This window comes from Lithobates pipiens, unplaced genomic scaffold, assembly GCF_037356315.1.
Source record: "Lithobates pipiens isolate NorthernLeopardFrog02 unplaced genomic scaffold, aLitPip1_a1.2 Scaffold_19, whole genome shotgun sequence".
Lineage (NCBI taxonomy): Eukaryota > Metazoa > Chordata > Amphibia > Anura > Ranidae > Lithobates > Lithobates pipiens.
Window position 1 is genome coordinate 217,981,262 of NW_027507764.1, and position 25,834 is coordinate 218,007,095.

General features: G+C 40.2%; 1 protein-coding gene and 1 long non-coding RNA gene across 5 annotated transcripts in view; one reads left to right on the top strand and one right to left on the bottom strand.

Annotated features, from left to right (window-relative positions):
* Positions 1–25,834, top strand: part of HECW1 (HECT, C2 and WW domain containing E3 ubiquitin protein ligase 1) — a 422,188-nt gene that overhangs the window by 159,605 nt on the left and 236,749 nt on the right. For all 4 annotated transcript variants that reach the window (XM_077491691.1, XM_077491690.1, XM_077491692.1 and 1 more), the window contains one exon: positions 14,692–15,016. In XM_077491691.1, the coding sequence (XP_077347817.1) occupies positions 14,692–15,016 (325 nt within the window). The remainder of the gene's footprint in view (positions 1–14,691; positions 15,017–25,834) is intronic.
* LOC143998260 (uncharacterized) lies at positions 23,084–24,705 on the bottom strand. Its single transcript, XR_013277808.1, has 4 exons — positions 24,009–24,705; positions 23,754–23,910; positions 23,322–23,455; positions 23,084–23,180 (listed from the first exon to the last, which is right to left on the bottom strand). It is a non-coding gene; the product is annotated as an uncharacterized LOC143998260 (long non-coding RNA).

The window sequence follows — 25,834 nt, forward strand, 5'->3', positions numbered from 1 at the left end:
ATTATAATTTATGATTAAATTTTTCAAACTTTATCATACCTGGGATGTCTGCTAGACTCTGGTTTGGACAGATTTAAGTGAGTTATTCCTAAGAATTACAGGACTACAATATAAAACACCAAATTTTAATGCAAAATAATTGTACCGCTTTCAGCACCTAAAATCTGAAATAATCGTACCGCCAGGGAGGTTAAACAACCCGTCAGGGTAGGAGACTGGAATCAATTGCTCCTTCGCCATGAGGCATACTGGATTTACACCTTGGGTACAGTACAACCTGGTGGACTCAACACCAATTTGCCCCTCACATGCTTCCTGGGTGACAGATAATTCTCCAGCCTTAAACTTGCATGACCTTAACCTGTAGGGGGATTTGTAATCCCGTTGGCTGAGATACACTTGATCGGTAATGTTTCTTGATGCCTGACGAAAGGGTTCTGCATGGCTCCGATACGTTGCACTTATTCTGTCTGGTGTATGATCTCTCTGCAATAAAAGCTTTGGAGTGCAAATGAAGATCCATGGTGTGCTGGCGAACATGTGTACTTATCTGTGATGTATCCAGTATCCAGCTGGTAATCGCTACAGCACCCACTACAGAGGAGACTATAATCCAGGAAAGTGTGCGATGGGAACAAAGACAAGGCTGCTTACAATTATGACACTTTGTTAACTCCCTGCCCAAAAAACATGACTCACCTCTGTGCTTGACAGCATTTGAATCAACATGTAAGTCTTACAAGGAAGGGAAGCTTCCCTGGTATATTCTTTTATTCTGGGACATTCTTCCAACCAGGCATCTTTCTACTGCTCTAGATAGGAATCACATCTTAATAAACTATGAAGGCCATGGGTTTTCCATCCCACAGCCTTCATAGATCCCTCTAGTGGTGACATATCTCAGCTGATTCCTGCAACTTCTCTGCAATGGAATCTCACTATCCCTCTTTTAGGGACTTCCTCTCCCTAATTCTTTTTACATAATGAAAAAAAAAGCTTATTGAAAGGTGCTTTGCTATTTAATTTTACAGGCACATCTAAGGGCTTAGCTGCCCAAGCATCTTCTAGAATCCTATAATCTAAAGAGCTAATAGTAGTTTTAGGCTCCATGCACACTGAAGCTCAAAAAAGCTATTTCTGGACGCCAGATTGCTGGCAGAAAACGCTGGTTGAAAAACCTGCTTTTAACAGCGTTTTATACTAGCGTTAATGAGCGTTAATGAGCGTTTTACAGCGTTAGCGTTAATGGGCGTTTTTTATAAAAATACACAGAGGACACTCCAAAAATCCCACAATGCATTGAAAAATAGAATGCCGAACACTAATGAACGAGCGTTAATGAGCGTTAATGAGCGTTAATGAGCGTTTGTCGTTTTTTGCCGCTGAAAAACGGCACTTTGAACGCGAATCTCTGGCGTTCAGAAAAAAGCCCATAAACTCCACTGCTCATTAAAGCTGAAAAACGTCCATGTGTGCATGGACACATAGGCTAACATAGAGTGGAGTTTATGGGCTTTTACAAAAAACGCCCAAACGCCAATAAACTGCAGTTTATCAGCTTCAGTGTGCACGGAGCCTAAAGCTGAACTCTGAGCACAGGTATAAAAAAATGTATTTTATTTTCCCACGAAACATGAATAAAATCTTTTATTTTTCACCTAAATACGTGGGCACAGTTTATGAGTGGGGCTCAGATTGAGCTGTGGCTTGTCCTGGCTTCTGATTAGCATAAAACATGTAAACAGTGCTGCGCAAAAAATATATTAAATGTCCATAATCTATGGAAGACAATCCGAAAAGGTGCAGGTGGATAGATGTAGATCGATAGATCTGATATTCAGTGATCCCTTCATATTTATATTTATTTAGACAGGGATAGACTGGGAATCTAGATGCAAGCCCCACTTAGGTAGTGCTGCCATGATTAGCAGGGGACCGGCAATCATAATGCACATACTATAAATGATGCAGCAAAAATATTACAAATATATATATAGACATAATTACAACCTTGCAGCTAAAATGTTGCATGTGCTATTCGCAATGCAGCCATGCTGAGTGGCTTTCCATAAATATTTATTTACAGCTGCAATATTTTTACCTTCTTCAAGTGTTACAAAATTATTTAGATGTAATATATATCACTTCCATAGGATCAAAATGTATTCATTGGTGATTCTCTATGAAATGCAATTTACCAAGCACATTTTAAGCCCTTTATCTGTAAGATGCAGACAATATGAAAGGCGGGAATGTTTATTCCCTTAAGCTAGAGAGGCAGCTATGATATACATAGTTTGAGGGATGTGACAGTGGAGCAGGCCTTTATATCAGGCTGTGCTCTGCCCAGAATATATTTTCTTAAGGGAAAGACCTTTGTTCAGATGCTTAGTTGTAAATTATCAGCATGCTCTGTCACACTTGAAGAGCTTATTTTCTTCATATACGGCAATTCCTTTTCCCTCTGGTGCCATTGTTTCTCCTCATATTCAACTGAAAAACAATGAAAGCCTATTTGGTAATGTATGCATGTTTACCAAAGGTGTAACCTGTCCTGAAAAAAAAAATCATATTTCTAGGTAGGACTGCGTAATAAATATTTTACTGTTCCTTTTGAAGTTGCAGATGTTATGTTCACCATTTTTTGTTGTGGTGGCAGAATTGTATATACATAGTATGCATGTTTGTTTGAATTTTGTAGACAGCTACGGATAGCCCTAGAATGGGTATTTAAACATGATATTGCAGGCAGGGTAGAAAAATACATTTTTAAATGCCAACTTTTGAACGATTTGCTGTGCCTAAGAAAATAATTCATCATACATTGCTAGAATATTTACATTTTTTGTTATAGGCCTGTTTAAAGATGAAGTTTAATTTAAGGAATAAATACATTCCCTTGTTCCACCTTCCTTCCCTGATCAGTATTCAATAAATACTATATAGCCTTAAGCCTTAAGAGTTTTTTTTCAGGTTGAACATAAAAAAAACTGTCAGCTCCTGTCGGAGCCGCTGACTAACGATCTGATGTTAGTAGAGTGATCTCCCCCGCTGAGCTGTTGTGTTCTGACAGGAGGACGACCCCTCGCCAGAACACGGTTGGCTGCTGGCTTTTCAGCAATCTGTCAGACCGACTGCTTTACACATGGGCCAAATGTCGTCTGTTCTTTTATTGAATCGGCCGATTTCACCTGACATTCGGCCCATGTGTACAGGGCTTAAAGCTGGCTACACATTATACAATTTTTATTGTTCAATTTCCTTGAGATTTTTAACTTCAACTATGTAGTGCGAGGGCCTGCCTGATTCTGATTGCATACAATTTGAATGTGTTTAGGTTTTGGTAAATCTAAAGGAAAATTGTGCTAGGAAGTTGTATAATTTGTAGCCAGCTTTAGTCTTTCTTCTCTGAAAAAGCAACTTTTTTGGTAAAGCAATGACATCATACTGGCTTTTGTCTGTTCCAATAATCTGTTTAAGCCGTGGTTGTGTGGGAAGGGTTGGATGAAGGCAGACACATCCCTTGAGCTTTTTTCTAGATCATGTCCTTTCACTGTGCTGGTTCTTGGGTGTGATTATGTCTATTAAGTCTGTCTTGATGGGCATGCCTTTATGTGGCTGCCCAACCATTGCTGGGGGAGCATAGAATGCCCCTGTCTCCACTGCTGTGCAGAATCCAGTATAAACTCACTTAAACTCTCCTTTAAAAAATGTAAAATACCACACGTGCACAGGAACCAAGGAAGCAATGTTTGATGGATGCAGGTAGCTAATGGGTGTGAGGTAAGGGCAATTGTTGGGCCTTGGTCTAGGAGAGGGATTGTTCATAATTGGAAATCATTTGGGGGTGGAAGTTGACCAGATCTAATGGTAACCATACACACTTCGATTTTTTTTTAACCATTTGATTATAATGAATCTGCAAAATCCTTCCGATCGATTTAGACTCAATTGCAATCACATACCTCACAACTTTCTGAGAAAGGAATGAGGGACACCTATTAGCAAAAGTATCTATGCATTGTACACCCCTATCATGTCCACTTAAAGGAGAATTGTACAAAAAAATAATAATGGTTAAATGCATAAGTGAAAAAATATTTGTCACTATTGAATTAAAGAGGGATATGTAGTAATACACTGTACCTAACGCCTATCAATTCACAGAAAGGCAGAAAATTTTAGGCAACTTTGGACTTTCATGGTACGGTAAAGACTCACAAAAAAGGTTACAAAAATGTTTGAATTTTATTGAAAAATATAAATTAAAAGTACCCACAAGGGCAGACACATGACATGTTAAGACAGTTTAATAACTGATAGGAACTGGAAAGAAAATACATGTATCAACCCACAATGAGGGATTAGATATTCCTCCTTTTCCCAGTTCAAAACTCTACATGTTTTGCGGTGAACCGCTTCTTCAGCAGTATAGTTCCAAGAAAATGTATTCTATAAGAGACCAAACATGTATGTAGACAATCTTCATATAACAAAATACATTGAAATTGCAGAATAAGGGGTGAACCACTAAGTAACTATCATAATAGTGAAACACCCCGTAGCAACACAGAACATTGAAATAAATGTGCGAGTTGGTCCCCATCTGTGATACATCACCAAACAAAATGAAGGACTGAGCACGTAAACTCACCAACAGGGCTGGCACCAATGAACCAGACACCTCAAGGCCACAAAGGCAGTCTCCTGGGTGGTTGCAGGAATCAGCTTAAGGTAAGAATTAGTAAAAAGCTGTCAAACTGAAATAAATAAATAAATAAATATAAGGTACAGCACGCCCTCAAGGTGATTGCCAGTGGGGTGTATAACAGGGTACAGAAATTCCTCAATGTCTCCCTGGGCCCTATTTACACAGTAAAACCGAATATACATAAATATGGTGATACGCACCAACCAAGTTCATCCTAGGATTAGACAAATGGTAGCATGGCTTGAGAGGAGATGTTAACCTCAAGTGTGGAGCTCATGGCTGGTGCTCAGAAGTTTACAAATAATGCTGTATAAAATACAAAAAAGAAAGAAAACGGACAATCCCCATAAGTCATCATGTATACAAAAGACAGATAGGAGGTATTTCCCTAACTGGCTAACAGTGCACTCACTTGGCTCATATAGTTAATCATATAGGGAATAAATCCATCCACTTGGGCATCAAAGCCCTAAGAATGCCAGCTCAGCCACAGATCAAACAAATGAGAGAGTAACACCCAGGGCCAGATTAAGAACATCCTGGGCCTGGTGCCGAGGATTTTGGTGGGCGTTTTTATGGATATAAATAAAATGAAAATGCAAACAATGCTTTGTAAAAATAATTTAAATATTTGAATTACCATTAAAATGGAGTTCCCGCCATTTCTGTGTTTATTAAAAGTCAGCAGCTACAAAAAGTGTAGCTGGTGACTTTTAATAAACACACACTCACATGTCCCACGGTCCAGTGACACGGCCGCCCGAAACCTTGGTTCTCTCTCCCCGCCTCAACATGGCACTGGAATCACTACTGTGAGCACCTGGCTGTGACAGCTTGTGGCTGTCCCGGAATAGTAGATATGATCTATAATCCTATGGCCTAATTCTCTTATGGTTTTACTATGAATAAAACGTGACATGTACATGTCATCATATATATATTACGCCTTGAGTTGAACAATCCGCCTAACATAGTGAATGGTGCCATTGACCAATCGGGAGAAAAATACCACTACCTTTCGTTACCCATGGGCAATGGCTACATTTCCCGCAGCGATAAGTCCCCCTAAGACCGGCATGTCCAACGTCCGGCCTGTGATCCAGTTTAGGATGACCCACCTGGTAATTTTGACATGTATATCTTTTGTGGCCCCCAACTAATCCCTGAGTGCCAGGGGTCCACAAAAGATATATACGCTGGCTGCCTTGGAGGGGAGGGGGCAGGACGAGTGCCGTATATACAGGAGAGTTTACACAGCGGCCTCTGTAAAAGGAGGTTCCATTGCCTGCACTGCCATTGGACGACTGTTCTGTCTATCATAGAAGGCGGGACTTTCTATTAAAGAGGGCATCAAGAAAACAGGAGTTTCTCCTGTATGTCTGTTGGCGCTCATCCTGACCCCTCCCTGTCTCCTCCAAGGCTGAAGATGGCCATGCATCAGGCTGCACTGATGGCAATAGTGAGTCTGCATTCATGTCAATGGGGGTGCTGCATTCATGACAATGGGCGTTTGGCATTCATGACAATGGGGGTGCTACATTCATATCAGTGGGGGTGCTGCATTAATGGCAATAGGGGTGCTGCATTCATGGCAATGTGGGTGCTGCATTCATGGCAACATGGGTACTGCATTCATGGCAACGTGGGTGCTGAATTCATGGCAACGTGGGTGCTGCATTCATGGCAATGTGGGTGCTGCATTCATGGCAATGTGGGTGCTGCATTTATGGCAATGAGGGTGCTGCATTAATGCCAACGGGGGGAGCTGCATTCATGCCAACGGGGTTTGCTGCATTCACGGCAACAGGGTTTGCTGCATTCATGGCAACGGGGTTTGCTGCATTCATGGCAACCTGGGTGCTGCATTCATGGCAATGTGGGTGCTGCATTCATGGCAACATGGGTGCTGCATTCATGGCAATGGTGAGTCTTCATTCATGTCAATGTGGGTGCTGCATTCATGGCAATGGTGAGCCTGCATTCATGTCAATTGGGGTGCTGCGTTCATGGCAGTAGTGGGGCCGCAGATGGGCACTGATTAGGCTGCATTGATGGGCACGACCCTTATTTTGCTTCACAGTTCTTTATTTAAAATTTAAGATTTTTCCCTGAAACTTCCTTTTTAAAGTGAAGATGCGTGTTATAACCCGATAAATATGGTATATCCAAATAACATGCCCAAGCTCATCTTTTCAACACACACAGCCACAAAGGCAAGAGAATTCTTGTTGGGCAGTGTATTAGTGCTCGGACGAACAAACTTAGACCAAATTTTAATGGTTTAAAGAATGTCAGTCAAAATGTTCAGCTCTCACGCATGTTTACTTCATCAAATCTGGCCCTCTTTGAAAAAAGTTTGGACACCCCCGCCCTAAGGCCCCTTTCACACTGCGGCGGTGCGGCCGTCGGCGGTAAAACGCTGCTATTTTTAGCGGCGCTTTACCGTAGTTTTAGCGGCGGTCTGCGGGCGCTAGCGGGGTGGTTTTAACCCCCGCTAGCGGCCGAAAAAAGGTTAAAACCGCCCGCAAAGCCCCGCTGCAGCGACGCTTTGCCAGCGGTATTGCCGCGCTGTCCCATTGATTTCAATGGGTAGGAGCGGTTTATGAGCGGTGAATACACCGCTCCTTCACCGCTCCAAAGATGCGGCTAGCAGGACTTTTTTCACCGTCCTGCCAGCGCACCGCTCCAGTGTGAAAGCCCTCCGGCTTTCATACTGGAGTGAAAGGGTCCGGTTTTTTCAGGCGCTACACAGGCGCTATTTTTAGCGCTGTAACGCCTAAAAACCAGTGTGAAAGGGGCCTAAGAGGACAAGGGGATGGATCAGGTATATTCTGATAATGAGTGGAGGTTAAGGTATGACGTAAAGAGACCGCACGTCTATATACCAATTCGGGAGTTGGGTGTACAGTGCCTTGCGAAAGTATTCGGCCCCCTTGAACTTTTCAACCTTTTGCCACATTTCAGGCTTCAAACATAAACATATAAAATTAAAATTTTTTGTGAAGAATCACCAACAAGTGGGACACAATTGTGAAGTGGAACGAAATTTATTGGATATTTTAAACTTTTTTAGCAAATAAAAAACTGAAAAGTGGTGCGTGCAAAATTATTCGGCCCCTTTACTTTCAGTGCAGCAAACTCACTCCAGAAGTTCAGCGAGGATCTCTGAATGATCCAATGTTGTCCTAAATGACTGATGGTGATAAATAGAATCCACCTGTGTGTAATCAAGTCTCTGTATAAATGCACCTGCTCTGTGATAGTCTCAGGGTTCTGTTGAAAGCGCAGAGAGCATCATGAAGACCAAGGAACACACCAGGCAGGTCCGTAATACTGTTGTGGAGAAGTTTAAAGCCGGATTTGGATACAAAAAGATTTCCCAAGCTTTAAACATGCCAAGGAGCACTGTGCAAATGATCATTTTGAAATGGAAGGAGTATCAGACCACTGCAAATCTACCAAGACCTAGTCGTCCCTCTAAACTTTCAGCTCAGACAAGGAGAAGACTGATCAGAGATGTAGCCAAGAGGCCCATGATCACTCTGGATGAACTGCAGAGAACTACAGCTGAGGTGGGAGAGTCATAGGACAACAATCAGTCGTACACTACACAAATCTGGCCTTTATGGAAGAGTGGCAAGAAGAAAGCCATTTCTCAAAGATATCCATAAAAAGTCTTGTCTAAAGTTTGCCACAAACCACCTGGGAGACACATCAAACATGTGGAAGAAGGTGCTCTGGTCAGATGAAACCAAAATCGAACTTTTTGCCCACAATGCAAAACTATATGTTTGGCGTAAAAGCAACACAGCTCATCACCCTCAACACACCATCCCCACTGTCAAAAATGGTGGTGGCAGCATCATGGTTTGGGCCTGCTTTTCTTCAGCAGGGACAGGGAAAATGGTTAAAATTGAGGGGAAGATGGATGCAGCCAAATACAGGACCATTCTGGATGAAAACCTGTTGGAGTCTGCAAAAGACCTGAAACTGGGACGGAGATTTATCTTCCAACAAGACAATGATCCCAAACATACAGCAAAATCTACAAAGGAATGGCTCACAAATAAACGTATCCAGGTGTTAGAATGGCCAAATCAAAGTCCAGACCTGAATCCAATCGAGAATCTGTGGAAAGAGCTGAAAACTGCTGTTCACAAACGCTCTCCATCCAACCTCACTGAGCTCGAGCTGTTTTGCAAGGAAGAATGGGCAAGAATTTCAGTCTCTCAATGTGCAAAACTGATAGAAACATACCCCAAGCAACTTGCAGCTGTAATCGCAACAAAAGGTGGCTCTACAAAGTATTAACGCAAGGGGGCCGAATAATTTTGCACGTCCCACTTTTCATTTTTTTATTAGTTAAAAAAGTTTCAAAAATCCAATAGATTTCGTTCCACTTCACAATTGTGTCCCACTTGTTGGTGATTCTTCACAAAAAATAAAAATGTTATATCTTTATGTTTGAAGCCTGAAATGTGGCAAAGGGTTGAAAAGTTCAAGGGGGTCGAATACTTTCGCAAGGCACTGTACATACTTCCATAGTGTATGATCTTCAGCTAATAAGTGCCAGTGACGAGAGATTGATGCCTGTAAGGATGATTCATGGGCTGAATAGGGCCTGATAAATTTAATCGAATTGGCCATGGTCTTGGATGGAGTCTTATAAAGAACTTATAACCAAGCCTTGATCTGGCTTTATTGAAGGCTTTTCTTAATAGAGATCTTTTGGTGATGTATTACAGATGGGGACCAACTCATACATTTGTTTAAATGTGCTGGGTTGCATTGCAGCTACACAGTGTTTCACTATTATGGCAGTTACTTAGTGGTTCACCCCTTATTTGCAATTTCAATGTATTTACTCTGTTTTGTTATATGAAGATCGTTTACATACATGTTTGGTCTCTTATAGAATATTTTTTCTCTGAACTATACTGCTGAAGAAGCAGTTCACCGTAAAACATGTAGAGTTTTGAACTGGGAAAGGGAGGAATATCTAATCCCTCATCATAGGTTGATACATGTATTTTCTTTGCAGTTCCTACTATCAAAGTTAACATAACATAACATATTAAGACAGTTGAATATCAACTGTCTTAATATGTTATGTGTCTGCCCTTGTGGGTACTTTTAATTGATATTTTTCAATAAAATTCCTATATTTTTGTGGGTCTATAGCGTACCATGAAAGTCCAAAGTTGCCGCAAATGTTCTGCCTTTCTTTAAACCCACAAGTGCTTCTTTACCACTATTAGTCCTTTATACTGACTTTTGGAATTTACGAATGCAACAATTTAGAAATTTGACTTTTTTCTTCACATAAAGTGGTATTAAACACAAAAGAAAACATTTATTTTATTGCAGCTTACTAATTCTTAGATGTGGCTGCATACATTTTTATTTTTAGTTTACTTTCTTTTATTTTCATCTGGTGATCTGGTTAGTAGGTCTGTTGGTTTTCCTGCAGTTAGAGAGTTGAGACAAATCATTTACCAATGGCAGGGTTGCTTACAATGGTCAGCTTTATCCCAAAAGGGAAAAAACTGATTACTGTAACTACTTATATAGTATTGGCTGAAGATTGGCTTCAATCTGTTAGTGTATTTAAATCTGCCGGTGCATCTAACACTCTCCTCCCCCCAGATTAACAATGCTGCTGTGTGCTGTGCCCCTGTGGTCCTTCATCCAGAGTGGAGGCACTCTAAAATGAGGTGTGTTACTGGCCAGATCACTAGAAGAAAACAAAGGAAAAAAGGCCTCTAAAAAGAAAACTAATGCAGCCACCACATTCAAGGATTGGTGAGATGCAATATATTACATTTTTGGTTTGAAGTTTAATACCGCTTTATGCCTGCTGTTTAGCAGATGTAAACATACAAAAACATTGAAAAAGGGAAAAATTCAAAAAGCTAGTGTCATTTGTTGTCTGGTGTTTACAAGGTACCAATAGCAGTGCATTGCTTTTTAGCCTAGGTTCACACTGACAGTGGGAATGAAATCGTGTGAGTTCAGCTGAACTCGCACAATTTCATTCACGCATGTCAGTCCTGACTTCGGGGGAGATTTCAGAGACATCTGTGCGGGTTTCTTCACAGATGTCTATTGAAATCTCACCCTGAAGTCGCCAAAAGTAGTACAGAAAATACTTTTGGGAATCGGCGAGGTGTCACAAATGGGGCGTCGCACCGATTCGGACGGTGCCATTGCCGTCAATAGCCACCGATTTGGCATGCAATTTGACATGTCAAATCGCATGCTGAATCCCTGCAATGTGAACCAGGGCTTAAAGTAATGGCATTAACAGATAGCAGGATAGAGGATAGCCGCCAGAGCTTTGCTGCTGTGGGCCTAATGGCCAGGGGGTGGCTGGCAGCCTTAGGCAAGTCAAGTGACCCATTAAACAACAAATCAGCTCACCATCACCAGTGCCCATCAGTGCATCCTGATCAGTGCCCATCAATGCAGCCTCACCAGTGCCCATTGATGCATCCTCATCAATGATCATCAATGCAGCCTAACCAGTGTCCATCAATGTAGCCTGATCATAGCCCATCATTGCTGCCTCACTAGTGTCTATCAATGCAGCCTCATCAGTGCCCATCAAGGCAGCCTCACCAGTCCCCATCAGCTCAGCCTCATTTGTGCCCATCAGTGCAGCCTTACCAGTGCCCATCAATGTAGTCTGTTCAGTGCATGGGGATTAGAGAGAGAAAAGGCGCTGGATTACAAAGAGTGGAGATATCCCGCTTGCCCGGTGCAGCTGCTGTCATACGAAGTCCTGCCTGCTATATTTATTATAGCAAAATGTAAAAAATATTGTGTTTTTTTTTCCAAATTGCTGCTCTTTTTTTTTGTTTATAGTGCAAATAATAAAAACCGCAGAGGTGATCAAATACCACCCAAAAAAGCTCTATTTGTGGGGGGAAAAAAGGGTGTAAATGTTCTTTGGGAGCCCCATCGCACGACTACACAATTGTCAGTTAAAGCGACGCAGTGCCGAATCGCAAAAAGTGCTCTGGTCAGGAAGGGGGTACATTCTTCCAGGGCTGAAGTGGTTAAGCCCTATACACACTATAAGATTTTCTGCAGATTTTTGTCTTCAGATTTACCAAAACCATATAATATGAGGTCAAACCTTATTGCCGCGTACACACAACCGGACTTTCCGGCAGACTAGGTCCGAAGGGATTAGTTCGTTGAACAATCCGATCATGTGTGGGCTAGTCTGGTCATTTTTCGAAGAAAAAAACAGACGGATCTATAAATAGAACATGTTTCAAATCTATCCAATGGGCTCAATTCCGACGAACTAAAATCGGGAAAACCATTCATCTGTGTGCTGGTCTGACGGACCAAATATAACGCAAGGGAAGCTATTGGCTACTGGCTATTGAACTTCCTTGTTTAGTCCCGTTTATGTCATCACGTTCAAAACGAATGGACTTACAAACGGACTTAGTCCGTTTGTGTGTGACCAAGTCCGTTCTTTCGGGCAATCCGTCGGAACTCCGCCGAAAGTCTGTCGGGAAGACCGTCGGACCTAGTCCGCCGGAAAGTCTGGTCGCCTGTACGCAGCATAAGAGTTTTAATTTGTATGCAATCAGGCAGGCCCTTGCACTACATGGTTTTGGTAAATCTGAAGACAAAAATCTACAGAAAATCTATATGTATGGGGCTTAAGTATTTGGTGGCAAAACCCTTGTTGACAATCACGTCAGACGTTTCTTGTAGTTGGCCACCAGATTTGCACACATCTCAGGAGGAATTTTGTCCCACTACTCTTTTCAGATCCTCTCCAAGTCATTAAGGTTTTGAGGCTGACACTTGGTAACTTGAACCTTCAGCTCTCTCTACATATGTTCTATAGGATTAAGGTCTGGAGACTGGCTAGGCCACTCCTGGATCTTAATGTGCTTCTTCTTGAGCCACTCCTTTTGTTGCCCTGACCATGTGTTTTGGGTCATTGTCATGCTGGAATACCCATCCACTCCCTGGCTTAAAGAAGGAGATCCTCACCCAAGATTTGACAGTACATGGCCCTGTCCATCGTCCCTTTGATGTGGTGAAGTTGTCCTGTCCCCTTGTCAGAAAAACACTCCCAAAGCATAATGTTTCCACCTTCATGTTTGGATGGTGTTCTTGGGGTCATAGACATAATTTTTCCTGCTCCCAACATGGTGAGTTGAGTTGATGCCAAATATCTTGATTTTGGTCTCATCTGACCACAACACTTTCACCCAGTTTGCCTTTGAATCTTTCAGATGTCCATTAGCAGACATCAGACGGGCCTGTACATGTGCTCTCTTCAGCAGGGGGACTTTGCGGGTCCTACAGGATGTCAGTACTTCACAGCGTACTGTATTACCAATTGTTTTCTTGGTGACTATAATCCCAAGTGCCTTGAGATAATTGACAGCATTTTCCCGTGTAGTTCTGGGCTGATTCCACACCGTTCTCATGATCATTGAAACTCCACTATGTGAAGCTCCAGACAGAGGGAGATTGACAGTTATTTTGTGTTTCTTTCATTTGCGAATAATCACACCAACTGTTGTCACCCTTTCACTAAGCTGCTTGGCAATGGTCTTGTAGCCCATTCCAGCCTTGTGCAGGGCTACAGTCTTGTCCTTGACATCCTTGGACAGCTCTTTGGTCTTGGCCATGGTGGAGAGATTGGAATCTGATTGATTCACTCTTTAAAGTGCAAATCAATTTATAACTTTTTTGAAAAGGTTTTTTTGGGATATTTTTGATGTTATTCTGTCTCTCACTGGTAAAATAAACCTACCATTAAAAGTATAGACTGATAATTTCTTTGTCTGTGGGCAAACGTACAAAATCAGCAGGGGATAAAATACTTTTTTCCCTCACTGTATGTGGAGTGGCTGCCCTGCTGCATTGTCACTTCCTTGGCACAGGCACCATCCAGAGAACACTTTGCATTTCCTCTATGACTAGATGAGGTGTAGATTGTGATGTCACCTCCCCGTCTCTCCACCTTATCCAACCAGAGAATGCTATGGGCTTTCACTGTAGTAGCAGTGTGGAAGGAACATGCTAGAAAACTTTTCTTGATCAGCTTCTGTAGCCATTGATCTGCATATTCTGATGGTGTTGGGTGCAGCTCTCGGAATATAATGTCCTAGCAGGGGGATTCTTTCATTCACTTGTCTAGCTAAACAAAACAAAAACTAACAGTGTATGACTAGTCAAACCTTATCTCACCCTTAACTCACCTTCTCCTCTACTTACTATAGTAATACAACTACAGTTTGCTCCACTGTTTACTGTTTCTGCCTCTTCTTCCCTGATGTCCACACCTGTGCAGTCTGCTTGTAGATACTCATATAATGCTGCCTCCCAACACTGTTTGTGAAAGTACACATACCCTTTAAACATTCTCAGTTGCTTGTAGGAAATGGTATATCATCACTAGACGAGGGGAAAAAAAGTTATTTGGATGTATAATGCTGCTGATGCAGTTTTGTACAAAATGTAATCAGAAAAGGTTTTTGGTTGTTTATGACTGAGTTACAATTGCCCAGCTCATTATTCTGTCATAACAAACATTTAATGGTACGTTGATTCAGGAATTTAGATGATTGTCACAAGGTAGCAGGAAACATTTATCCCTTTCGTTTTGGAAGATTTTTGAGGGTGTTTTTTGTTTCAGATGGGACTTAAATCAAATCAATACCTGTGTTGCTTTAAGCCTAAACCACATTCTTCCTATTAGGCAAAAGTCTTTGAAAACAATCTTTACTGCACTTTAGAATGTATTTAATTGATCAGTGAGGTTCTTGATTTTACAAATGTGAACACTGATGTGTTAGTTGCCAAGAGGAAGTAAGCTTTGGATAATTATGAAATAGACTATTGAACTGGAATTATAAAATAAAGTTTTATGCAATTATTTTATAATTTATTTTGTTGTATTATAAATTTTTACATGTTTTATATCTTTCAATTCTTTACAGAATTTGTACCAAAATAGGTTCCTCGGCCTGGCTGCCATGGCTTCTCCTTCGAGGAACTCTCAAAATAGGCGCCGGTGCAAAGAACCTCTACGGTACAGCTACAATCCTGACCAGTTTCATAACATGGACATCAGGAATAGTCCTCATGAAGGAGTAACCATACCACGGTCTACCAGTGACACCGACCTCGTCACTTCGGATAGTCGGTCAACGTTAATGGTCAGCAGCTCCTATTATGCCATAGGACACTCCCAGGACCTGGTTATCTACTGGGATATTAAAGAAGAAGTTGATGCTGGGGATTGGATTGGCATGTATCTAATTGGTAAGTGTTCATGTTGGGGTATCAAAAAAAACAGAGCATGGTCAGTTAAAGGCGATAACCTTTCTTTCAGTTTTGTACTGTTTAAGTCGAACTAGGTGTCCTGAGGTATCAGGGCCTGTATTTACAATGTATACAGTATAAAAGGATTATGTACATAATACATACGCTGTGCACATAGCACATAATTCTTTTATATGTAGGTTCTTTATATAAACCACATTTAGTAGTTCTTAGCTTAGTTTCTTGTGACCTTATATAGTTGATTGATATACAGTATATATTTACCATACTATGTTTATTATATTAATATATGTTTTATGGCTTTTGTAGGTTTGTTGTGATAATTGCATGGACTACTAACCAGTCTGTTTTATCCTACATTTTTTCTTGAAAATCATAGTTTATTTTTAGGAGTATCGATAAAGCTATATAATGTTTTAATAACTTTAGGTGGATAACTATATGTCTTTTTTGATTATACATTACAAATAATATACACAAAGGTTTTAGTTTCCACTATTTTTGTTGAAATCATTATGCTGTATCCTGTTTATGGGGAGTCCTATAAACATCCCTTGAAATAAGTCTGCAGTATCAACTTCCATATTCCTATTTCCTAGGATTTACTGTAAAAGGCCTCAAAATTTCAAACACAAGCTGACTTGTTCTATTTATATGCAAATACATATGCGAAGTGCATCACTATCTCTTAACTGAGCTGACTAAAACGACCGGAAATAGGATTGATTGTTATGGAGGAAATTTGTGTATCTTGACGTCTTGATGCACTGTCTTGCCGAATAAGCCCTGAGATGTGTACATGTAGCACCGGTACTCCTAATGCTATATGTTAAATTTAGTTTTTTGCCCAAAACTGTAATTCGTTTTGGGGCTAATTGTGCTAAATTGTACTTTGGCATCAGTTTGGCTGGGCTGTATAGAAGTTCTGCCTGGTCATAGGTGGGGTTGTACACCTGTGGGAGGCTATAGAACACAGTCTGGTTGGAGGCATTGGGTACCAATCTCTATCTCCGAACCAATCAGTGGGAGTTTGTCTCACTGCGTAATCGAGAAAGGGGTACTTAAGGTGCCGAAGTCAGGTGGTTTGGGGTTCCGGTCCAGAAGTTCTCATGGCCTGGGGTGCGGATCCAACCGTTTCCGAGCCTCAGAACTGGCTAGTTCGAGGCGCAGTAACTGGAAGGAGGATTCTAAGGTGTTTCCGGGGCCGTCTTGGGTTTTGGAGAGGCCCAGCAACTCTACATGCAACAAGGGGAGGACTCTTCGGTAAGAGAGCCACGCACAAGGCTGGCTGCTCCGTAAGAGCCTGGAAGCAGAGCTGCTATGGACATTGATTGAATCCACAATTCTTACGGTATCGCCGGACCAGCTGAAAGATTCTGGTACAGTAAGAAAAGTTCCTACCTCTACCCTTCCAGTTGTAACTAAGTTCCAAGTTTCCAACCAAGTCTGCGTGAGAGACTTTGAAAAGCTAGAATTACCTGTTGGCTGCTAAACCTAAAATTTAAGGATTTATCCAACAATTAAAGAGTCCAGTTGCCAGCGGCTGTTCCCTGGACTGTATACATAGAGAGAGATTTTTATTGAAGTCAACAGTTCCAAGCACTTGAGCTAAACTTTACCCTGATACCCTCTATTCCCAACTTAGAGACTGAGTTGTTCAACCGTTTTATGCAAAATAAAAATCCTAACAAGGAATTCAAGAGTCGGTCTCTACAGTTACTGGGTTATCAACCCTGAAAACCCCCAGACAAGGACAAAGAGTACGAGCTGGAGGAGGTAATTGGTAAGCCCGAATCAAATCCAGCCGCTCCTTCAGGGGGTAGGTGCTACAGACATAGGAATTATTAGATTGTAGGCTCACATGAGCAGGACCCTCCTATCCCTTGTATATTCCAGGAGCATTTAAAAAAAAGTAGTGCAAAGTCTTACCATTTGATTACTTTAGAGTAGAGCTGCATTGATCTCTCTGCAGATGTTCATGCTCCCTGCAGAGTCAGAGCTAGCCCTCTCCAATCAGCAAGGAGAATAATCCTTGCAGATTGTGCTTCTGCAGAGAAACTATTGTCTTAACATAGAGAGCAAATGTTCTTCTTTACAACATGCTGGCAGGGGAGAGACATTTCTACCAAGGCTGTGGCTGCTTTTTTTAAAAAAATTAACTGTAAAATTTTGCATGCCTTTTATGCCCCAGGAATTTATTTACCTGATTTAAACTGTTAATTGGGCCTCCAATCAAAGTTTCAGAAGTCATAGCAAATATTTTGTGTTAGTCCTGCAAGAAACTGAGATCTAAATAATATATATTTTTGGAAGTATGTAGCCAATAACAAATTTTTTATGAACATACTGTATATTATAAAATATTTTTTTGCAACTGATGTCCTAACTTTTTTTTCTCACCTCAATCGGTGAACTGATGACTCGTTATGCTTCATTGCCTGCAAAATACAGTTGTTATGGCTAGAAAATAAAACATAAACAGAGAAAATAGTTGTGCACAATAGTAGTCAGCGTAGTCCTTCCTTACTTTAAGGGCCAGTGGTTTTTTGTCCACTTATATTGATGGTCAGTGCAATGCTCCCCTTTGGTGGTCATTGGAGAGATTTTTGATTGTTGTCCAGTGTAAAACCGCCCCAAACTATTGTGGTCCTCATTGACTCTTCCCCCTACATAGTGCCCCTTGTTCTTTGGTAGCCAGTGACTCACTTTTATTGGTGCTCAGTAGTGAAGTGTCTCCTTACTGAACATTGATGATCATTAGAGAAGTTTTCACTTACATTGGTGATCGGTAAAGTGCCGTCTTACATTGGTTGTCAAGGGAGAATTGCCCGTTATTTTGGTGGTCAGTGCAGTGCCCCTGTGCCTGCTTATGTTAGTAGTTAGTAAGAGCTAAATAGATTATTGGTGTCATTGGGTTACTCATACCTCCCAACTTTTAGAGATGGGAATGAGGGATACCTATTAGTAAAAGTATTTAGGCACAGGACACACCCCCTGGGATACCCCTTAAAAGATATTTATACAAAAAACCCACAAGTGCTTTTTTTTACCACTATTATTCCTTTATATTGGTTTCTGAAATGTAGAAATGCAGCAATTTAGAAATTGGATGAAAGGTTTAGCTCTGGGAAACACTTTTTAAGGGATAAAAATGTGCATTATATATACAATTATATAGATCAGACAAAAATGAGGAGGACAGATGGACTTTGTTCCAAATCAGGGACAGTCTCTCAAAATTGGGGACAGTTGAGAGCTATGTGGTTACTTACCTGAAAGAAGAGACACTAAATGCCTTCACCACTAGTTCTTTTAAGTGAGCTTACCTTAATGGTGCCTGCAATGCACTTCTTGTTTGGTGGCATCCAGGGAGAGTGCACCATCCTCCCTAACCTTTCTAAGCACTGAACACTGCAAATGCAGTTTAAAAAAGTGTGCATTCCTTACTTTTCTGGGTCAGTAGCTCAGAAAGTACTAATTTCATAATAGATTTAAAGTCAGAGAGAACTAGACAACTATCATTTTAAGGTGGAGGTCATCATTGGTAGCCTCAGTGTTTTCATTAAAGGGGTACTAAACTTTTTTATACTGACATTGACACCGAAACTAACAAAACATAATATGTGCTATTTCTGTTAAAAATATATATTTTGTACTTATGTGTGCAAATAGGGACATTTTTCTCGTAGTGTATTTCTGTATATAAAAAATAGTTTTTTTCTGCAGTAATGACTGGAACAACCAGACACGCTATGGTGAGGTGGGTTGTGTCTGTCTGTAAGCCCTACACCATAGAAGCCATCCACTGCACTGATGATGCTTAACTAACCTAAAATTGCTGTATGCAGTTTGTAATAAATGGCTCTATAATATTAGGCTATATCTGTATTGAAAAACAGCAGTTCATGGTATTTAATCAAAGGACCATAAAGGAATATGTTGCACGGCTCCATCCACTATCTTAAAATGTGGAATAAAACCCTTGTTTTTTGTATCTGTGATGTAAGAAAGACATACCTGCTGTTTTTAGAAGACTCTACCATATTACTCCAGTCATTATTTAAAGGCAAGGACCATTGACCTAGGATGCTTAGGCAAAAAAAGAGGAACAGCATTTTTTTTTAATTTAGGACCAGAAAGGGATACTTTAAATCAATTTGATTTGGTAATGCTGACATATACCTTACTGCTTCATATAAACCAGTGGTTCCCAACCTCATTCCTCAAGTACTCCCAACAGGCCATTTCCAGGAATTTCCCTGGGAGAAAATAGCTGTGATAAATACCAAGACATTGTCATTGATTGATTTTACCTGTGCAATGTGAAGGAAATCCTGGAAACTTGGTCCATTGGAAAGGGCAGCTAACCCGCACAAAAACTGCAGGTACACTGTGTGTAGTCACCCTTACTCAAAGTTTAAGATAGCATTGTTTATTAATACGGCATGGAGTAGGATGATGTTTTTTTAAGCCCTGTCTAATGTATATAGCATTACCATAAATCATGTCTTTAACCACTTCAGCCCTGAAGGATTTACCCCCTTCCTGAGCAAGCCCTCTTTTACAATACTGCACTGTGTTGCTTTAACTGACAATTGCACAATGATGTGACGTTGTACCCAAACAAATTTTTTTTTCCCACTAATAGAGCTTTCTTTTGGTAGTATTTGATCACGTCTGCAGTTTTAATTTTTTGTCATATAAACAAAAAAAAAAACGACAATTGTGAAAAAAAAAGCAATATTTTTTACATTTTGCTATAATAAATATCCCCAAAAATATATAAAAAAAACGAATTCCTCAGTTTAGATCAATATGTATTCTTCTACATATTTTTGGTAAAAAAAAATCGCAATAAGCGTATATTGATTGGTTTGCGCAAAAGTTATCACATCTACAAAAAAGGGGATAGATGTATGACATTTCTATTATACGTTTTTTTGGTTAGTAATGGCGGCGATCTGTGATTTTTATTGTGACTACGACATTGCGGTAAACAGATCGGACTCTTTTGACACCATTTTGGGACCATTGACATTTATATAGCCATATGAAGCGATACAGTGATATAGCAGTGCTATAAAAATGCACTGATTATTGTGTAAATGTCACTGGCAGGGAAGAGGATAAACACTAGGGGACGATCAAGGGGTTAAGTGTGTTCCCTCAGCTTAGTCTAACTGTAGGGGGGATGGGCTCATTAGAACATGACAGAGATCATTGCTCCCAATCAATGGGAGCAGTAGATACCTGTCATGTTGCTAGACAAAACAGGGAGGTTTTGCCTCGCCACGACATTGAGTCCGCAGCACCCGCGGGCACGCTTCCGTTTCCGCGCACCCTCTAACCATGGATGATGGAGTGATGTACTGCTTTGTCATTTTGCCGAAGTATATCAGCGCGAGCTGGTCGGCAAATGGTCAAAGGAAACCAGTTCACTTCTTTTTTTTTTTCATTCCAGCTGCCCTATGTATTGTACTTCTTTTGCAAAAATAAAACAGCTTTCTATTTATTCTACACACGCTTACCTCACTATCTCCATGGCTGTTACTAACATATATCTATTACTTAAACTATTACTTCCTGGACAGACTTTAGGTCATGATACAGGAAGGAGTTGACCAGCTGATCTAATAAGCACACACCCTGCATCATCTACCCTCAGCTGATCAACTAACTTAAAGTCTTTCCAGTCTTTCCAGGAAGTAAGCCAGAAATAATGCTTAATAATAAAGTGTTTTTGAACAGCCATGAAGAGAGTGAGGTAAGGGTGTGTAGAATAAATGCAAAGCTGTTTTATTTTTTCAAAAGAAGTACATTGATGCTATATTGGTACATAGGGGAGCTGGAATTTAGAAAAAAAAAATTAAAAAAGTGAACTTAGCCATTAAAGTTTAACTGTATTTGTGTTAGAAATGTATTTGTGTACTTGTCCCAACAGCTTCTAAAAATGCATGAATGATATTTTACCATTTCTCATAATAATTCATTTTTCCTCACTGTGAGCTCCCAGCTCTGAGCACATTCTGATATGCAATTAAAAAACATCTAAATCCTGGAAATGGGTTGTTTGTTTTTTTTCAATGCAATTATTCCAGTCTCCAAGCAGCACCCTCTAGTGGTGGCCAGGAATGGCTTTTTTTAAAGCAACGATGGATGCTAAGAATGTTGGAGTGATTTCATCAGTACAGTAACCCATCATAATAGCATTTTTTCATAGGCAGCAGGGACAATTCCAGATGTATTATATTTTGAAAGCATGCAGTTAAACTTTGATTCTGGTTGAGGAGGTTCTGCTGTTATATAAATAAATCCTTTAAATTCCTCATAGCCTAAACCCTATTGAGTTAAGATTCCAACATATTTTTATGGACCCTCCAGTTTTATTGTTTTGGTTTGTAATGGTTACATTTTTAGAAACCATTTCATAGTATTAACATTTATTTCAAGCTAATGAGTTCAGCTAAGGACACAAAAACATGGCTTTTCAATCAAGTCGCTGTGTAACTGCAACGAGACAAACACTGAATTATTTAATTCACTTCTATTAAGCCGAGAGGAAAGTAAATCAAGTGAGACTCAAAATGAATAGAATCATCACAAAACAAAAAAAAACAATAACAAACTATGGGAATTATGAAACAGCCCTGCTTTCATGCAGTATGTAGATTGGCTTAATGACAAATTCCTGAAGAATAAAAAAAGGAACATTTAATTAATAGAATAATTTTAGTGTTTGCATACAATAGTGATGTGAACAAGGCCATGTTATATGATATGCTTGACTTGTGACCTAAATAATTTCTTCAGTAGAGATCTTGTATATATTTTCATTGCCATTCTTCAGAGAAGCAGAAATCAGTTCTTATAGCGACAAGGAAAACATGAAAGCAGCAGCTACCTATCATGCCTACCATTTGCTAAGACATTAATCAATAGCATTGGGAAAGTAAAAAAAACGTATTATTAGGAAAATGCCATTATTAAAATCATACTATTACACATAAATATTATAATAAGAATAAAAATAGTATTAGAAAAGTAAAAACTACACAGTATATCTATCATGATCACTTAGTGTCCCTGTTTCTCATTCCAATACCCGGGTGTTGGCTGTTGCTTTTCCCCTGTCTGTGTCCACCTGCATGGCGATTAATATGATCAGTCACCTGATATAAGCATATCGAACACTCTATCCCTTGCTTGTGATAGAGACAGTTACCTGCATTGTTCCTGATCAAGCCTCCTGTTTGTCTGCCTTGCTTTGCTGTTGGATTTCCCTGTATATGACCCAGATCGGATATTGGGCTATTTCCTGAACTCAGCCTGCCTTATTACCTGGACCATCTTAGAACCACGCTGTCTGCTAAACTGCAAGTAGTCTGTTGTTTGCTCTGTTCACATCTGCCCTGTTGAGGTGGCCAGGTACTATAGCAATGTGTATAAGTCCTGGGGGCAAGTACCGATAGGCCTGCTCGTCTTAAGGGAAAGGGGGCTGCTATAGGTGAAGCACACAGTACCTAGCTATAGTGTCTGACCACCTGCATTGAGGTCGACGTGACATTCGTAACCATATCCAGTGGTCAGATGGATCATTTATCGTAGCCCAAGTCAGCATCCAGTGTGGATGCAGGTATGCAATCCTAAATTGTAAGATTGGAACAACCTTGTATCTTTTTTTTTTCTTTTTTTGTATGTGACATCCCACCAGGCCCTCCTCAAGTATAGGGGTCCCCATTAACATATAAATCAGGCCTTCACCTTGGATAACATTTTGTTATAGAAATAAGTTGGTCCACACTATCCCAGAGACACATTACTGTTAAAGGTACCTCATCCCCTAATAATTCTATAAATATTGTATCCAAGAATAGGAAAAAAGGGGGGGGCAGGGGATTTTTTTTACGGTACACTATATAAAGAGACAGAGATTTCTTAAAAAAGAATTCATAGCTTTAATATTGGAAATATGTTAAAATTATTTTGGAAAAACCAAAATAGCAAAAATATAATAACAAATACACTTTTTATACAAAAAATTACATGACAAAGTATAGGGGATCCTGAAAATGTTAGTTGCTGAGAATGATCATGTATCCTCCCGACATGTTTCGCGTTTTTGCTTCTTCAGGGGAGTATGCAACTAACATGAACATAAACACAAAAAAAGGTTTAAGAATACAGAAAATACATTTATGCCATACAATTAGATACACATAAATTTCAGAACATTAAGTATGACATTGGTCTCAATTTGCTCAGTCCAAGGAGGTACAATGCTTACCCAGGTATAATCATTCCCGGCATCGCAACCCACAAGCCAATAGATGGTGAAATAGATGGCAAGAATTAGGTGACAGGATCAAATGCTAAAAACAACCCAGCCCCATGCAGGGCATAGATGGAGGTAGACAAGCGCTACAAAGATCAAAAACAAAATCCAGAGATAAGTACCAAGTTTACAAATCCAGCACAGGTATTAAAAAATGTTAGTTTGTAACAGAAAGGGTAAATGATATCAATCCCTAAATTATAAGAGGGAATTGGGGCTGAAAAACATGCCTCCATAGTAGAACATGAGATGCTCATTATCAAAGGAATGAAACAATTGATTTTAATTACGCCTAATTAGTATAAGGGTTGTAAGAAGTGGCTACTGGGGGTATACTACCAATATACTGTTAAAGAGAGTAAAAGGAATAAAAATTATTTTTACCTGCAGTTAGAGTCAAAGATGAAAGAATTAATTCCATATGATAATATTGGTGCAATACAAATGCAACAGATTACAAAGAAAGAATCAATTGATTCATTGTGGTGTTTTATAAATTACAGAGTGCAGCGGTATGCTGCCACTGCCAGGCTTGCTGAACCTACAAGCAAATAAAAAGAAGGATGAATAGATATAGGTATAGAAAGATGAGAAACGGTGTTGTAACAGTATGAAGTTCAACTAAAAAAGTATATTTACCAAAAGGAAGAGTCAGCGTGGCGGTAGTATCTGTGCTGAACCTGCACTACAGATGAAGTGACAGCGCTGCCTTTTGTATCCCCCATCCATCGAGCCGGCGTCTGACGTCACCGGCTCGATGCGGACAGCCATAGGTGGAAGCAGTGAGCATGTGCAAAGCCTTCCAAGTCGGCATTTGAACTACCAACCCCATAATGCCTCAGTGCTGACACGAGGTTCATTTGGATAAATGCTGATGGAGATAGGGCTATGCTAGCTCTCCGCCCTTAAAGGGGCGGGAAGACACAAGCCTGCATAGAGGGCAGATGAAACGACGATTGTCATGGCTTTTAACCCTAGAGGGGATTACATGCTCCCTTCCACCTCAAATCGGGAGCCGCCTGGGGATATGACCCAGCGGCGCCCTTGGGTGTCCATATGCCCTTGCATACTTGGAGCAAGGGAAGATAAAAAACAGAGGATCCAGTCCCAAATCACAAAATAGTATGGCTTAGGAATGCGGTGTAGGGAAGGAGGGAAAAAGCAAAGCTCCTCAATGTGGGTGGGACTCATAGAGAGCAACAGAGATCCCCAAGTGTGCAAACCATGAAACCCACCTTGGGCCAAGCAAAGCGAGACATTAAACGGTATATATTACCTGTACAGCGTTAATAGTAATTAGAAATGACATTTTTTGATGTACAGAGATATTTTTAAATATAACATAAACATATAAATAAAGAAAATAAGAATAAAAATAAAATAAAAAAATAAAAAACAAAAAGAAAACCAAATAAATTGGGGAGGGGGTAGGAGGAAAAGAGGGAAGGGGAAAAGATAAACAAAAAGGGGGAAAAAGGGATATCACTTCTCTCTCTTCATGCCAGGCTCCACGGGGGCTCACAGCTGAGGTAGGAGGGTTCATGAAACAAACAAACAGAGATTAGCTATAGAAAAGATCTGTAGCTTATATTTTCATTGAAACCAGGGTATTTTGTGGCTTTTAGAATAAAGATCCACTTGGCTTCAGTTTGTAAGAGAAGCTTGTCCACTGAGCCACCTCTTGAGTTTAGAGGTATATGGGCCAGGGCTGAAAATCGTATCCAGTTGGGGTCAAAGGCATGATGGGTGCCTATGTGCCTACTTATGGCTGTAATAATTTTTTTATTGAGAATGGGTTTGATGTGGTCTTTTATGCGGATAGAAAATAGTCTTTTAGTTTTGCCTACGTAAAATCCTCCACAACGGCATTGGGCCAAATATACAACGCCTGGAGTGGAGCATGTAACGTGAAATTTCGAAACAAACAGGTTGCCATTTGGCAGTCTGATCTTTCGAGAATTATATATATAGGGACACATGTCACATTGCCCGCATGAATAAGTGCCTGGATATTTAGATTTAGTTTCACCTGAGGAGTCCTGAAAGTGACTTCTAACTAAGCTGTCCTTGAGTGATTGAGGTCTCATATAGGTGATTGATGGTACATCGTTTATGTACTGATTAACAATGGAGTCGGCTTTTAGAAGAGGCCAGAACTTATTGATTATAGCACGGAAAGAATGATGTTGGTTAGAGTATTTGGTAATGATACGTACTTTATTATCAAAATTTTTTTGTTTATTGGAGAAGAGAAGGGAAGTCCTATCTTTATTTTTTACTCTAGTATATGATTTTTTCAAAGATACATGACTGTATCCACGTGCTCTGAGTCTATTATATAGGTCATTGGCTGCAATCTTAAAGTCAGAGTCAGTGCTGCAATTCCGTTTGGCCCTTAGATACTGGCTATAAGGGATGCTCTTAAGGAGAGGTTTTGGATGAAAGCTTGTCGCATGCAAGACCGT